This window comes from Aulonocara stuartgranti, assembly GCF_965226115.1.
Source record: "Aulonocara stuartgranti genome assembly, chromosome: 13".
Taxonomy (NCBI): Eukaryota; Metazoa; Chordata; class Actinopteri; order Cichliformes; family Cichlidae; genus Aulonocara; species Aulonocara stuartgranti.
Window position 1 is genome coordinate 20,693,610 of NC_138949.1, and position 17,222 is coordinate 20,710,831.

A 17,222-nucleotide genomic window follows, 5' to 3' on the forward strand; every position below is an offset into this window, starting at 1 on the left:
GATATGGGGTAAATAACCTTCTAGCTTGCTTGATTCTTTGTGAGTATATTGATATTGCTATAATTCCTGTTCCCATAGGAGATTGATAATCTTCCTTTGCAATGCAGAATATTTACTATCACTAATAATAACAGGTCCCTTACATGATACAGTGGGTCTTTGATATTAAAGTAATAAATCTGGTTGAGATTTATTTTTTTAATATTGCAGTGTGTCAACTTTGGTGTTTTCAACTAATCATCAGCCTAAACTAATTCGAATCCCTTTTCTGTGAACAACTATAGGTACGACTTTCCTCAGTACGGCAGTCGGCGGAGGCTGATATCACCCATGTATGATGAATATGGAGAGGTTATTGTGGAGGATGATGGGTATTACTACAGTCCACATGGCCCTGAGGTATTACCCTTGCTTGAATGTGAATTTCAGACTTTCACTGATTATCTTGAGTATTATCTCAAATATTTGTTTTAATAAGTTGTGTGTTCAAGGTATTACTGAACAGTAATGTGTGTGAAACCTATGCAGCACGATGGCTTTATATTCACAAATTCATGGTTGCTAAATGAAATGTGATTATCTTAGGGCCGGGGCAGAGGCAGGGGCCGTGGTGGCATGCGAGGTAGAGGTCCGCAGAAGAGAGTTGCGTTTAGGGATTTGCCACCAGAGGATGAAATTGAACAAGCTGAGCCAGCAGAGGAGGGTGAACCTTCTAAGGCTGCCAAGAAACTGAAGTCTGTCATGAAACTCAGCAAACTTCTGGCTGCCAGCAAGGGAGGAGAGCAGCCATCTGATGCCAGTGCTTCTGGCACATCTCCATGGAAAAAAGCCAGGATGTTCAAGATGTTTGGCGCCGGGAAGACGGACAAGGATTATGCCAAACTGATGTCTGCTCGCCGTATTGACAGCCAGGAAAGTCTAGCTGATGGACCAGCAGTTATGGGACCAATAGACAGCAAGTCTGATGCCCGTAGCAAGCTTGGGAAAGTCTTGAGGAAAATCAACTTGGGCACAAAGTTGCAGGTCCGAAGAAAGTCACAGAGTAGTGTGAGTCGTGGCTCAGCCACTGGCAGTGAACTAGATGAGGAAGCCTCACAAGCAGCTAGTGAGGATGAAAGAAAGTCTAAAGTGTCCATTAGTGTGACAGAAAGTGAGCCAGAAGCAGGTGCTAGTGGAAGCAGTAAAGAGAAGGGCTCTGACGATGAAACCTCAGAGAAAAGCAGTGTTGACAGAGATTATCTCAAAGTTGATTTAGACCGGGATGATGCCAATGAAAGCACCGTGGACTCAGAGGAAGAGCCTGATGAAGAGCCAGGAGATTCCGATGAGGAAAGCAAGTCCAAGTCTGAAGGAGAAGAGACGGATAAGGAATCTGCCAGTGAGAAAGAATCTGAGTCAGAGAAGGAGTCAGACTCAGAGAAGGAGTCAGCTACAGAAAAAGAGTCAGAAACCGAGAAAGAGTCAGAAACCGAGAAAGAGTCAGAAACTGAGAAAGAGTCAGAAACTGAGAAAGAGTCAGAAACTGAGAAAGAGTCAGAAACCGAGAAAGAGTCAGAAACTGAGAAAGAGTCAGAAACTGAGAAAGAGTCAGAAACCGAGAAAGAGTCACAGTCTGAGGAAGAAACAGAATCACAAACAGGCTCAGCAACAGAGGGGGGAACAAGCACAGAAAAGGATTCAGAAACAGAGAAAGACTCTGAAGACGAGTCTGAGGAAGCTTCAGGCAGCACTAGAGAAAGTGGCTCTTCTGTTCGTTCTTCCACGAGATCCTCTGCGACTGAAGCCAGCAAGGGGAGTGGTGCTTCTGGAAAGAGTGTCAGTGGGAGTTCCAGTGTCAGTGGTAGCAGAAGTGAAAGTACAAGTGAGAGTGGCAGTGGTAGTGGTGGTACTGCTGCATCTTTATCTGGCTCAAGTGTTAGATCATCAGCAGTAACCTCAGAGAAGTCCAGCGGGGACCTCAGTGAAGCCGAGTCAGGGACAGGGACAGCCAGTGAGCCAGAATCAGGTTCAGGAAGTGAAGGCTCATTATCTCGGTCCAGCCAGAGAAAAATGTCTGGTTCAGACGTGAGTTCTTTGGGCAGCATGAGCTCAGCTGGTTCCAAGTCAACTAGTGGCAGCCGAAGTTCCCGAAAGTCTATTGTGAGCCGTGGATCTGAGGACACAATCACAGAGGAAAGTGAAGAGGAGGATGAAGACGACTCTGAGGCTGATGACGAGAGCAAAGAGTCCACCAGCGAACTCAGTGATGCAGGATCATCTAGGAGATCCAGTGTGGCATCTGGAGACCCTGGGCCTTCTACGTCCTACACTGGTCCTCCTGCCCGCTCTGAGATCAGAAGCATTGGTGACACCTCGGAAGAGACATATGGAGGACTGTCTCCTATCACAGAGGTGGACGAGGATGCCATCTCCTCTGACAGATCCTCAGTCAGGGGCTCTGGATCAGGGACCCGCAGTGCATCAAAGAGCTCAGAAGAAACTGAAGAAACATCTGATGCTGATTCAGATTCTGAGGGAAAGTCAACTGCCTTCTAGAGAGATATATTGTCCACTGTGAAGTAAGAGTGAATAAAATCAATTACCCTTGCATGGGAGTGAAGAAATATTGCTTGCCTCTAGAGAGTTCACATTCACTTTTTCCTCATTCCCCCTTAGCAAGAAAGGACCTGATTTTCCTGCTGCAATATTGGAATCTCTCTTTCTCACATCTTTGGCTTTCTGTTCTCTTTGATGTTTTCATGCCGTGTTTCTAGAGTGGAAATTTGCATGTCAAAACACTAACTTATTGCTCAGTGTGTTTTTTGGGAGGTTGTGTTTCTTGTGATGTTCAGATTATTACTGTGTGGTTGTCATTTTCTATGGAAACACGAGATTTCTCACTAAAATGCAAGTCTAGCACAGAACAGAAACTTTAAAAAAATGATAAAACAGGTTTTTAGCCAGGTTCTGATTTAAACAGTTACTGCAAATTCTTTTCAAAACAGCTTTGTTTCCCAGTTTTTTTTAATTATACAGTACTTGTTTCTGTGTGTGGGTTTTTAAAAAAAAGATTTTTCACTTACTGCACCCTCTTAAAAAAAGTAAATATAATAACAATAACCCTCCACTTTCTCCTCAGCCTGGGAGAAAGAAGCGGATTAAGTTGATTGTAGATCGGGAAAACGAGACCAGCTCCACTGCAGAGGACAGCAGCACAGAGACGCAACGGAACAGACTCCCAAACAGCCACAGCAACATAAACGGGAATATCTACCTCGCACAGAATGGCACTATTGTGCGAACTAGGCGACCGCCTCATCTAAACAACCTAAAGATGGGTTCTCCATGTCGGCTGGGTAAGCATTTTAAAAAACTAGAAAAGCTGGGCGTAACACATGAAGAACCGCCTCCGGTTATTAGTGTTGAGGACATGGGAAACGAAGCAGAAAATGAAAGAGGTACGAGTGTTCCCTCCAACATGGACATCAACCTCAACACTCGGTCCTCTTGTAGTTCCCTGGGTTCCACCATTAAAGAGCTTAAAAGTTTTGGGTCCAAAACCAATATTGCTAAGGCCACAATTGACAGAAACAGCAGTGGCCCGTGTGTCACTGAGCAGCAAGAGACTTCAGTTGACAACCACAAGAACAGTAGGGAGACACTGGAGTCCCACAGTGACCACACATTATCAGATGAGGAGGAATTGTGGATGGGACCTTGGAACAACCTGCACATACCAATGACAAAACTCTGACTGGCCATGCTGAAAAATTGATCCCCCTTTTTTGGTTGTTTTCCATTCTCTATCAAGTGTTTTTTTTCTTGGTCATAAAAATGTGTGCCTAAGCTGGATAAGCTTCAATCACAGATGGGTGATTGCCCTTATAGTCACATTTTATTTAGTCCTAATATGTTAAAGCTTATTGTAACAAGTTTTTATCACCAACAGGGCCGTTACAGGTGGGAACATTGAGCTGAAAGGCAATGAGTGCCTCAAAGAAATATGAAATTATATGTGATTGAGTGCTTGAGTGTACTTTTAATTTTATTCAGCACAGAAGATGGACTTATTTTATGGAGTGAATCCTTTTTTTGCATCCGTTTATCTTTTTTTTCTGAAACAAATTGTCCATTACACTATGCTGTTAAAAAGGTACTTTAAAGAAATATGAAGAAATGGTGGTAATGTAGTTTGTGATGTGGGAAAAGAAAGTTATTTTGCTAATGGGGTTGTACTTGCGAATAATTCAAATTGTTACTGATTATTTTATGTTGTGATCACTCGGTGATGTTTTTGAGAATTTATGAAAAATATATGAAATTATTTTTGTCTATTTTCTATCTAACAGATATGAAGAGTCTAACATATGACATTAAAGACATAATAGCCACATGACTGTCATTGCTGTATTTCAACAGTGGAATATGACGGTGTGATCATAGTGTTTTTATATGGACATTTGTACCTACAGAATGTGATATTTTCAGTCCCTTTACATGATGCAGGTTCAGTCTGATCATGTCGTGACAGTGGAAGGAAAACCAAAAACATGTATCACATTCAACAATAAAGCTCTGCCTATTTTATTGGTTTGTGAAGCATAATTTCTGGCATTTATCGTTTCTGCCACGTTGCCCTATGCTCAACATGAAGGTTTTTTAGCAACAAGGATTATGTTAATAGCAGCTGGGTCTTATTCAAACATGAAACTACATCATTGCATGCCTTTATGATACTGTTTGAGGTTATAAAGACAGCCTTCAATTGTATAATGAGGAGGAAAGTAGCAGAACTCTGCAGTAATCTCAAAACAATATAGCATCTGCAGAAAGAGGGCTTTCAGAATGATGCTTTCTCTGTCGAGTGGGCTTTCACTTTAAAGGAGAGCAATGACAGGTCACCAAATATGGGGTTGTGGATAGCTACTGTATTTCTGAAAAGCTGTGGGAAGTATGACTGGAACTGCAAGAAACTGACAGCACTGAGCCTACTTTCTCAACTATCAGCACAACCTGCTTAGAAGGGAAAAAAAAGGCAAAATGAAAATTGTAAATGGAAATCTTAATAACATCCTTGGTTTGATTGTTGGTTTATCATAGCGTTGCACATCTACCACATCCAGAATAGCATTAACAATAAGTGTTTTGCACTCATTCACACCATGAGAATGTCAGTCAAATTCTTTACATCGGCTCATGTTCAGAAAGAGCAGCAGCTGAATGCGAGTGAAACGGCTTGAAAAGATGCTCCATAAATAGGTCAGGAGGAAACCTTGTTCCTACAACAACAAGCCCGGTGTATTTAAGGATCCAAACTGATCTCTGCACTGGGAAAAAGAAAAAAATGCATACATAGAAGCAAGACCAACCCAAAAGCATAAAGATGAGGTTGTTTAATTTTCACGTGTATGTTGTGTTTACTGTGTCTCAACAGCCACCTGGTTTCTTTGCTAGTCCACTCTGCATGCACATTCACAGGAACCTTCACAGCTGACAGGAGAACAGCACTCCTGTCAGCTCAGTGCACAGTGCTGCTCTTGGGTACAATATTATGCACTGTTTTTTGCCAATTCTTGTATAAAATTTTATTCTATGTGTATACCGTACTAATATGAAACAGGAGCATTCCTAACAAGAATGCAAATTAATTTTCTTTGGATATGAGGGGGGCACAGATGCATTTCATCTTAACAAGAAAAGAAAAAAAAAAAGGACATAAGAGGACTTCACCGATCACCTTTTGTGAAATTCTCCTAATGAATTGGATTAAAGCTGGCCCAATGAATAATGGAAGCATTTCTACTAAGCGTTTCCGTTTGTCACAGGATTATGTCCAAAACCTTTTTTTGCTTCACTCCTCACCCTGATCATTTCACTTAGTAGATTAAATTACAGCATTAAGAATAGACAATTCTCTTTAAAAGAAGGTTAAGCTTGAGCATACCCGCAATTCAGTCTCAAACGGGATTTACTTGCCATTTATATTTATTATTTAAAGTACAAAAATGTGTAAAGGTTTGAAAAAATGGCAGACATTTGTAGCATTTGCACACAAAAAAAAGGGGGGGGAAAGCAATGATTCATGCTAGTTTGCCACCATGATTATTACTGGTGGTGGTCAGAGGGCCCGGTGGCGCCAGTGTCCGGCAGCCTCGCCTCTGTCAGTGCGCCCCAGGGCAGCCATGGCTACAATGTAGCTTGCCATCACCAGTGTGTGAATGGGTGAATGACTGAATGTAGTGTGAAGCGCTTTGGGGTCCTTAGGGACTAGAAAAGCGCTATACAAATGCAGGCCATTTACCATTACTGAAGTTTCTCATCAGTGAGCTGATAGATTAATCAATTGGAAGGTTTTGTAAAGTAACGGCAAAAAGAGGATGAGTCTTTGTGACTCTGGTAATCATGCCGCCATAACTGCTGCTGATTTCTTGCACAACCGTATCTAGGGACCGTTTAAAAGAATTGTCTGAAAATGAGAAAATATTCAATAAGTAGCAAGCTAGTTTCTCTTGAGCAGCTCAAAAGACAAATGCAAAATACATTAAACCTTGAAGCAGATGGGCTGCAACAACGGAGGACTACACTGGGTGCCACTCCTGTCAGCCATGAACAGGAAACTGAGGCTATAATTCACACCAGCTCACTAGACAACAGAATATTGGAAAAATGTTGCCTGATCATTGATCCACCTTTCCTTGTATCAAAAGATCAGGACGTACCATATAGCAACGCTCTTTGAGATCATCCCAAACTTTGAGTTGCCGGGAGAGTCGCATCACAGATGTGCATCTAGTGTTTTTTTTTATGTGTAATGTCTTTGTTGATATTGGTAAATAGACTGTACTCAGCAGGATTTACAAAGGGGTTATATATAAAATTACAAAATAAATTACATGTTTTGCTAGTATCTTTATGACTCTGTAATACAGTACCAACACTATAACCAACCAGACTTTAAAAACCTCTATAGAACTGTTATGTTATATTTATTCCAATTTCTCCTACCCTCTTGACAAAATCCCTCTTAAAGAAGACATTTTTAATGTCACTGATACTCTTTAACTGGATAAATATTGGATATATAAAACAGCTTCTACCTTGTGACAGGAATATTGTTTGCTGCTGTAGATGGCTTGATGTCATCCATGATGGATACATTTGGCATATGTTTCACATATTACAAGCCAATAAATCATGAATCTTAATGTTATTGTGGCGATTGTGGCTCAAGAGTTGGGAGTTCGCCTTGTAATTGGAAGGTTGTCGGTTCGAGCCCTGGCTTGGACAGTCTCAGTCGTTGTGTCCTTGGGCGAGACACTTCACCCGTTGCCTACTGGTGGTGGTCAGAGGACCCGGTGGCGCCAGTGTCCGGCAGCCTCGCCTCTGTCAGTGCGCCCCAGAGTGGCTGTGGCTACAATGTAGCTTGCCATCACCTGTGTGTGAATGTGTGTGTGAATGGGTGGATGACTGGTTGTGTAAAGCGCTTTGGGGTCCTTAGGGACTAGTAAAGCGCTATACAGGCCATATTTAATCGCTTTTTGACAGACAATCAGTTCCTGACACAACAGGTGTTAATAAACCATCTGGTGAGTGTACCTGCGGCAGGTTTAACTTAAACCTTCACGCCTGTAGTCTTTCAGTCTTGTTTTAATTCATGTTCTTGTGACCTTTCGTGAACACTTAAGGTTGCAGTACTACAATGCACAATTTTACTATAATTTACAATTTCCTAAATGTTTATTTCTGTAAATGTTACTGCCTTCTCAGTAAACCAGATATGTAGAAATTCAGTTACAGAAAGGATCACAGAAGTTGTAAGCAGTATTTCTATAGACCTGCATCGTATAATCTTAACCTCAGGGTTCATTTAAATGTATTTATATATCCTCCAAAACAGGTTCTGCCAAAGTCTGTGTTTATGTGAAGTCATTTTCTGCAGCAGTAATTCTGTAATAGACCTGCGGATGTGAATCATGATACAGAAATACTGCTGTGCTTCACAGAGATTCATAAATCTTTAAAGGTTTTATGCATGGTAATTATTCATACACCAGGGAGTCTGCAAAGCTAGAAGTGCTATGTATGCGCCAAACAAATGTACAGGGTCATGCTCTGTCTGTATGCTAGCTTGTGGCAGCATGCTTATTCTAATTGCCCTTTTGAGGCCTTGTTTCTGGCCTTTAGTTTAATCAGTGCAAAGAGCTTCAGACACTCCTGACGCCTCTTAAGCAAGTGTAGTAAATGCATTAGCTTGCTGAGAATGTAGTGTCACTGCAGAGTAGGTAGTGCCACATAGCTGCAGATTTTTTTAGCATTCAGTCTTACTGAAAGAAGCGGAGGAAACTTCACAGAAAAGATTCTACTTGAAATTACCCTGTAATCAAATATCCATAGTAAATGGAAAAATAGGAGTAGAAACTCTATATTTATAATTCATAAATTGGATTTAGATTTTTAGTGCATATTTCACTAGCCAATCTTGTTTACAAATGATTGAGATATATAAGCGTAATTAAAAACAAACCCTTACACAATCATGACAATGACTATAACATATATGACTAATGTATAATAACCTAATCCACATGAGGAACTAAGACGCTCTCGGGGTTGTGGATCATTTTATTTGCTGCACAGACAATCTGCTCTGGAAAAATAGAATCAGCACACCAGTTATAACGAGGCTTCAATTTCAAAAACACCGATGATCAAAAAAGCTTCCAAACTTAGCTAACGCTATCTATGTATAGTGAAACACGCACTGATAATTGTACAATATGAAACAATGGTCCCCATAAAGAATGCATGGTCTGTGCACAGAGAAGACATGGTATTCAAATTGCTGTATAAATCTCTATGGGTATATTTGCTGATCTTTGCTCCCGAGTGTGTGTGAAAAAGATCATCCTGATCGTCACAGTAAATACTGCTTGTCATAAATGCATAAAGAGATTTTCTGTCCTTTTTTTTTAACAGCAGCCATTTCATAAGCATGCAGGTATGGCTTTCTGTGTGCACAGCAGGAGTATCTAATACATTAATAGTGCAGAGGAAAGTGCTTCCCAGGCACAGGTTAGCACTGTAGCTATTCCAAGTCCACCAGTGAACCTCCTGTTTCACCTATTAGCATAGCCTATATAGGATATCCTGGCCTACAGCAGGCAATATGGTAATCTACCAGTGACTCATTCTAAAGGAGATTATTGCAAATCCCTAACGGAGGCAGGAGGAAACTCCTCATAATACCTATCCGTCACCATTGCTTATTGCATGCTCAGACCTGGAGGGTGGGACTCTGCATTTCCTCCAGATCCTGACGCCAAAATATAATGATTTATTTCATGACTAATGTTACAACAAAAGGGTCACGTTACCACATATTCTGTAATCCCGAAACAAAATGCAGAGGCGGTGACCACATATCACAGGTACTGGAGCAATTACATCATATGCCAAGAATCCGTTGTCATTATTTTTGTTATTCTGTGAACTCTGGCATTTTTACTCATTAAACTAGATCATGTCTGCCCTGCAGCACTAAACTATTCCCATCTGTCCCTGTTGCAAGCTGCAGGGCAGATTGGGGCTGGTTGAATGTTGGTTCAGTGAAGTCACATTAGATGGTGCTGTGCAATGGTGTTTATACCAAGCATACACCATCTGGTGTAAGGGTCATTTCTTTGATAAACACCGAAACTGCTGTTATTGCTGCTGTTTTTGTTTGTTTTGGTTTATAGCTTGAATTCGTTTTTTACTCGGGTAAACAAGTTTGATGGCGTGGTGTTCCTGGAGAGTCTAGCTCACCCAGTGCTGCCATCAGTTATAATTTGCAAATGCTTGGCTATTCATAGTGCCCTAAATTATTTTTATATAGTAGAATAATGACTGAATTGATTACATTTAAAATATAGATAGCCCAACAACCATCATTGGTTATATAAGAATTATCCCAGGCTCTCTCCAAAGGAGCTTAAAAAGTCATTTTAAAGTGTTATCTAAGGGTTTAAGAGGATAAGGAATGAAAATATCACATAAAATAATATTTTAGACTTTTTTCCAGTCTTCACTTTTTATATATGGTATTGTGCAAAAGTCTTGAACTAACGCTCATTTCTTTATATTTTGCTGGAAAAAATGGAAATTAGCAATTAATGTGGAAACATACATAAAAATACGATTTATATGGCAAAATCTAAATTCATAAGTTTATAAGCTTAAAAGTTAATATTCAGTATTACCACCTTTATTTTTCAACACAGCCTGAACTCTCTTAGGTAAGATTTTAGTAATTTAGTGAGTAATAATTCTTCAGGCTTCTTGAAGAACCTTCAAAGCTCTTTTGTTCAATGTCAGTTGCCCTTTGTTTTAAGATGATCATAAACTGCTTACCACTGGGGTCTAGGCTCTGTGAAGGCAAGTATGTGTGTGTTTTTGGCATCACTGCCATGCTGGAAAATTAAAGCCATTTCCAATCAGATGCTGTCCAGATGGTGTTACATCTGGAAAACATAATTTTGACCAGATCCCAACACCAGTGGCTGAAATTCAGCACCAAAACATGACAGAGCTTCCACTGTGTTTTATAGATGGCTGTAAACACTCACTGTCATGCCTCTCTGCTGACCTCGTCCTTAAGTATAGTGTGCGTGAATGATTTGAACCAGATTTTTTCAAATCTAGACTCATCACTCACATCACACCACACTCTTGCTACTGATTTTCAGTCCAGTTCCAGTAATTTGGCATACCTCAGCATTTTCTCTCCGTTTTCCTTCTTTATGAATGGCTTTTTGACAGCCATCCCTCCCCTAAGATCATTTTTGATGAGGCTTTAGTTAACAGTAGATTCATCATCTGAAGGTCCAGATGCCTCTCTCAGATCCTGTGTTGGGTCTTGCTGGATTTTTTTCTATTTTTTAAGGAAATTACTTTCAGATACTCTTCATCTGCTGTAGATAGTTTTCTAGGTCTGTCGCTTCTTCTTTTGTCCTTCTCCTGCCCAGTTTCCTCAATTTTTTAAGGACACAATAGCTCTGTATAAAGCCTTGGCACATAACCTTGGTACCAAACTACCAAACTTCTGTCACACTGTGTTATTGTTGGCATTTTTCAAACATTCAACTAAAGAAATTGGTGCTTTGCAAAGTTATCAGTTATGTCTATAAATAACACTGGTTTATCCCTTGAGTTTCGTGTTTTTCTATGCTTCGATGAGTCATAGGTTAGAGTTAAGCAGCTTAAAAAACAGAAAATATCCCTCTAAAAATGGTCAGGTACTAAAAATGAGTGAAAAAGTATGTCCAAAGAGAAACATTGACACACTTTGGAAATCCTTGGAGCACTGTTGCTCAAACCACTTTAAAATATTACAAGTCTGGCTCCTTGGAAGCAAAACATGAAGAAATAAAGAATGGCTCAAGACTTTTGCAAAGTAATGTACATAACTCTTGGTGCTAGCGATGAATACATATATAGCATGCAGCAGGTGTTGATTGCTAACAGGTTTACTTTGGTACATTCAAAATGCAAAACCTAACATCTAGATTTCCTATGCCAACAAGAATTCAGAGGCAGCTGCTCCTGTTGGTGTACCTTTTTATTTGAAAAGAAACATTAAACTAGTTGCACACAGCAGGAACGAAAATGCATCTCACTATATTTCTATTTGCTTCTTTTGTAGCAGTTGAAGTTATTCCGCTGTGTTTTTCTCCTGCCCTTTTCTATATTGCTTACACAGCTGAAACACTTATCGAGTTCTGATGTTGGTGCAGCTCTCCTTGCTTTCATTACTCCAGCTGACAAGTGATGGTATTGTAGAAGCTCTGGCCTTTCCTGATCAATGCTAAATTCATCAAAGCTTTCCCATCGGCTATAACTTGATTAACAGCACTTAAGCGCAATTCATAAACATCCTGTAAACTCCCTGCAGGGCAACACAGAAGCCGGTCATTTTCCTGCTGATCAAATTGGCTCTCACCTTTTCAGTTATGCCTTGCAGCTCATCTGCCTGTTAAGATAACACTGACCTCTTCACATTTCAGCACATTACTGCTTACTGTTTATATTTCCTGTGGAGTGGAGTAAAGTCAAAACTGATTGGAGAGATTTTAAAAGAACTCAGCTGATAATAACTTTTGGAATCCATCTGTGACCCATCAAAGTTTACAAAACTACTCAAAATTAATAATTAACTTCTATGTCTGAGACTTGGGAATTACCACTGAGGCAGTTTTGAGTAGTTTGGCAGGTGCCTACCTATGAATAGATTGTATCAGTCATGCAACTGCGCAAAATATATCATGTTTGTAAACTCGTGAAATACAGAGGCAGGTTATACAAGCAGACAAGTAGCAGTCGTAGGAGTAGTCAGAGCTGTAAGTGTCTCTGACAAGGGATCACAATCAATAAATAACTTTATTATCAGTCTGATGGATAAAAGGTATGGAAAGCTTGTAAGTGTCTGATAATTTATCTGAATGTACTCGAAGTTAATCTGCCAGAGTTCAGCGCTGCAAAATTTCCAAGGATTCACCAGTATTTTTTTTCTTTCATCATTTCTCTTCTTTTAGATTGTGCAAGTTATTAAATTTTAATACATGCCAACGTTATTAAATGTTAATTGTTGTTGACACTCATACACACATAATATTTGATTTTCACAATAAATCAAATACTGTAAAATATTATATTAAAAATGGAAGCAAGACAAAGACGTGACATTGTAATGACTTATAAATATGATGCCTTTTACTTCCTTACACCTTAGTCATTATCTCATGGACTAGAATTCATTTTGGATGAAAGCTATGCATTTAGAAGTCATGTGACGATGCACATAAATATTAAGCCTTTATTGAACCTCATATTATATAAAACCATAAGAAAGATTGGCTCTTTGTTGTAACGTTAAATAACTCTAAGTGCTCTGAAAATGTTTAATTCATTGCGTGTTTTTGGCCTCAAGTGATCCCAGATGTTGTACGCAAATAGCCACAAGATGGCGCCTGGAACTCACAGCTGGGGCTTGACATCTGCCTTTGAAATGACAAGGCAAATGAAGTGATAAAAAATGTTTCCAATGTGGCTGATAGGGTGGAAATTATACATAATGCAATTCACTGTTATGGTCTCTGGACGTTAGAGGCCCTGCAGCATGACTGGTTATTTATCTTGTGTGGGGTAGTATTTCACTAAGTGAACAAGTGCTGCAAATTTGACCAAAATAGAAATGAAAGTTGTTGTTTAACTTGACAAAGTCACATCTTTTCTCATCTTTTGATGGTTTTTTAATGTCCTTGCATTTTGGTGTATTAAAATTACGTTTTTTTTTTTGCTTTGCTCTGTATAAATATGGTATATTATTATTGTGTGGATCAGTGGCTTTTTGCTTCCAGCGCCTACCTAATTGGTAAACATTTCTTTTATACTGATCATTTTCTGCTCCCTTCTTTCTGACATGTAGAAAACAACACATCACTCCTATTTTCAGCGAGCAGCGCTTAGGCAGAGAGTAGAAGTCCATCATCATCTCCTCATTTCCTGAAGCTATTTAAGACTGTGCCTCTCCAAAATAGGTGCCCAATGACCGCAGTCAGAGCTATCTGGGGATGTGCTTTCAAAATAATTCAAGGATATTAGGATGTCTCCGTTTTGTTTTGACTTTTCTATACCTTGGTCGGCCGTTGTGTGTGCAAAGCGTGTGCCATCTGATTTAATGCCATTTCAGAAGTCATCTCGAATGCTTTTTGGTTTCCATAACTATATATTGTACATCTTGAGTGCTTTATAATTTCTGTGCTGCACATTGTTATTTTGGAAATGTACTCAAAACCCAAAGTAAGGTTTAACTGACAGACAGGTCACACACACACATACACACAGTGCAGCTCAGTGAGTCCGGTCCTATGACATCCCGCCCAAAGGTTATATTCTCTCTGAAATGTTGGGTGTGTAGTAAAATACATGCTCCACACTGTCTGGCTCTACTAATGAAGGGGTTTATGAGTGGCAGTCCTGTGTTTGTACCATGTATCATGCGCTGCTCTATCACTGGATACAAGGTCAGATCACATCCTATATATGCCAGCTACCTCTGATCAATGTCTATGCCACACTTGGACATCATTCGTGGACACAAAGTAACGATTTAAATGTGTTTTTGATAGATCTTGAGACACAGGAGTGGATTCTAATGCAGTTTGGAGGCTTTTTCTGCTTTTATTGTTGGTATTTCTGGAAAAGGCACATAATGGAGTTTTCACAAAAAAAGTCTCCCTTTTGTTATTGTGAATCAGACGTATTTGAACGTGGCTAAACTTGTCAGACTGCGAGCTTTCAGCACCCACAGTGTTAATGTATAATGTCAACGCAGGAGGGAGCCTTGTTAAAAAGCAATTAAGCCAAAATGATTTAAACATCGTGTGGTTTGGCCACTGGCGAGCCTCGAGGTACACACTGTGTTGTTGTCTTAAAATGAGAATTTCACTGTCTGCTCACACAGAAAACCGCTATTTGTGTGAGTGTAGCTCTAACCACACTTTCCCACACCCGCCAAACCATACCAAACCACAGACTTCAGATCAGCACACACACAGACACACACACACAGACACACACACACACACCGAGTATTCACATGAAGAGTAATTGAGGGGTTTGAATAGTTTTTGGTGCATTAAAACAGTAGCTGTCTTAAATGACAGGGGCTGAGACATACTTGCATTGATGTCTGCAAGGCTGGTAAAGATGGCTGATTACTCAAAGAGGACGTGGCATTCAGTAACTCTTGTTATATTCCTTTTTATTCAGTGGAGTTTGACTGAATCGCATCATTTAAGCTGTTCCTGACAGTAATACATTCTTAATCCATGGCTTTCTTGCTCAGTACACTCATTTCTTGAGTGATTTCAGCCACAAGCCTTTCTGCAAACATTGTTATACTTGGTCTTATTTCTGATGATCAAAACATTACTGCTGAGAGTCTTCAGCAGGCATCCATGAGGTATTAAGTTGTTCGCCCTGTTTCCAAAGCAACAGCTCATCCTGTATTCCATGTGATAATTTGCCATTATAAGTGTGTGTCTCCCAGTAAGTCTACCAGAATTACGTAAGCAGCTTCAATTTTAGTTCCAGTGGCCGTTGTCTTAGACAAAGATTAGTGCTAGGACATATTCAGACACATTTTAGCTGTTGGCAGATTGTTAGCTTACACTATGTGTGCAAATGTGCTCATCACAGCCAGACTGCTTGGATGTGGTTTGGAACATCTGTGTGGTCCTCACTCCAGAAGAAGACAGACAGGGGAGAGACAGAGGGAGAGGAAGAGGAGATGGGGAGGGGTTGTGGGACCCCAGGGCTGTTCAGAAAGAAGCCCTCAGTTTTTCCATCACTGCTGTCGCCACCACCATGGTGGTGGTGTTGTCTCTGAGCAGAGCCCGGGGACAGTGTGAGGCAGATGCAAAATGTGTGCGTGGGAGAAGAGGAGAAAGAAAGATGGAGAAGAGAAAGCAAGACGGGGACAAAGCGACTGTGTGGGGAGCTGTCAGTCTAGTCGATGACTTATGAAGTTGAAGGTTACGTCTGGCAATCATGGAGATGCTGGCGGGGGTGGGGGAGAGGGGCGTTGAAAAGAGTTCTGGTCCAAACCTGCGGTCAACTCCCCCACTACTAGCAGCAGCAGCACCACAGCTCAGCTCCCTGCCTGTATGCCTGTGGTGTTTATTTACGAGCCCGTTTAACCACGGCGCGGTCCCTGTGGTGGACTGACACAAGATGACAGCAGCCTAAATGTCTTGCCCTTTAAATCCAGCCTAATGGTCGCTTAGTGCTGTGGAGACAGGCACTGGGATAGGCGCCTGGGGTCTTTTCATAGGGGCCCTCTGAGTAACACATCAGCTAACACATCTATGGGCCACCATCCAGAGCCTTATTACTACCTGCTTCTGTGGCTGTGGCGCCACTGATTTAGCTATGGTTGTGTGTGGAGGGACAATGCGAATATGGCACTATCCCCCTATTTCATGCTGCTCTAACAATGATTTTGGATGTTGATGTCTTTTTAATATCTGCATATGTCGCCACTGCGCGGCTGGTTATATATAGAGTTAACGAAAACAACTATTTAATATGATGTTTTGGATGTCTGCGTTCCACGGGAGCTGAATTTTATAATTCTAAACCTACAATTGAAATTTTCGGGCACAAAAACTGCAGCGCTGTGTTGCTGTTGTTGTTGTTTTTGCCGTCCAGACTACAACACAAAGCATCAAGCCCTTGTGTTTTTGCCTGAAGTAACTCTGTGGTAAGTTAATAGCAGATGTGAGTGTTATTGGGCAAATTATATGCAATATGAGAGCAAACATACACTTCACATGAAAACGACCTGCGTAAACACACCATTCATAACTGCATACCATTCTGTGTGGGCTTACCAGCCAATGCAATTAGATGCTTTCTGAGAGGAAGAAAAGATTATCATCCAAAACCTTGTGCCTTGCTCAATTCATGTGAAAAAGGGAGAGATGTTTATTGTGAGTCAGATTTTGCCTGTCAATAATCCACAACAGATCTTAGCTAAAGTCATTCTGATCACACCTCTGGGATCTGGGAGAGGAAACAGGCAGAGTGGAAAAAAATTGGCCACAAATCCCATGGGAATCCACTTCTGCAGAAGTGTCTACTGAATCACCTGTTGCCCTGGCTCTCTGTTAGTACACCAACCTCAGTGTGTTGCTCAATGCATACACACACATAGGGAAAGAGAAAGAGAGGGGGGAGAGAGAGGCTTTGAGCTTCAATCTACATGTTTCGGTCCTGTGCAAACATAGACCAGACCATACTCATTGGGCCGTGTCTCTGGCACTCATCAGGCTGTTTGTACTGCAATTTCCTCCCTGCTCTTATCCGTGTTTTGTCCACTGCCATTCCAGCGGGATTATGGGATGCTTTCATCATGCAGGAACATCAACTGAGGCAGTGAGAGAAATGCAAAGAAGGCATGTTGTTTTGTGCCTCTCATCAAGCATAGTGTTATCATCACATGCTGCAGTCTGGAGTTATCCTCGGAGCTAATTATTATTTTGCAGGTGCTCTCCTGTCCATCTAAACAAGTACAGTATTTAAAGGAAAGCGGTTTTCATTCCACTTCTTCAATATTGCAAATATTGCACACAACATATGACTCAAGGGCCAGTATATGTACATCTAATAGATGGTATTATAACAGCTCAATGTGAAATACTGGA

General features: G+C 40.7%; 1 protein-coding gene across 7 annotated transcripts in view; it reads left to right on the forward strand.

Moving 5' to 3' along the window:
* LOC309720966 (protocadherin-15-like) overlaps window positions 1-3,107 on the forward strand; it is a 223,742-nt gene extending 220,635 nt beyond the window's left edge. For 4 of the 7 annotated variants that reach the window (XM_082558243.1, XM_082558242.1, XM_082558241.1 and 1 more), the window contains 2 exons: window positions 285-399; window positions 586-3,107. In XM_082558243.1, the coding sequence (XP_082414369.1) occupies window positions 285-399; window positions 586-2,535 (2,065 nt within the window). In that variant the 3' untranslated portion in view covers window positions 2,536-3,107. The remainder of the gene's footprint in view (window positions 1-284; window positions 400-585) is intronic. The other 3 variants (XM_082558238.1, XM_082558239.1, XM_082558240.1) reach the window with 1 other exon arrangement.
* The last annotated feature ends 14,115 nt before the right edge of the window (window positions 3,108-17,222 follow it).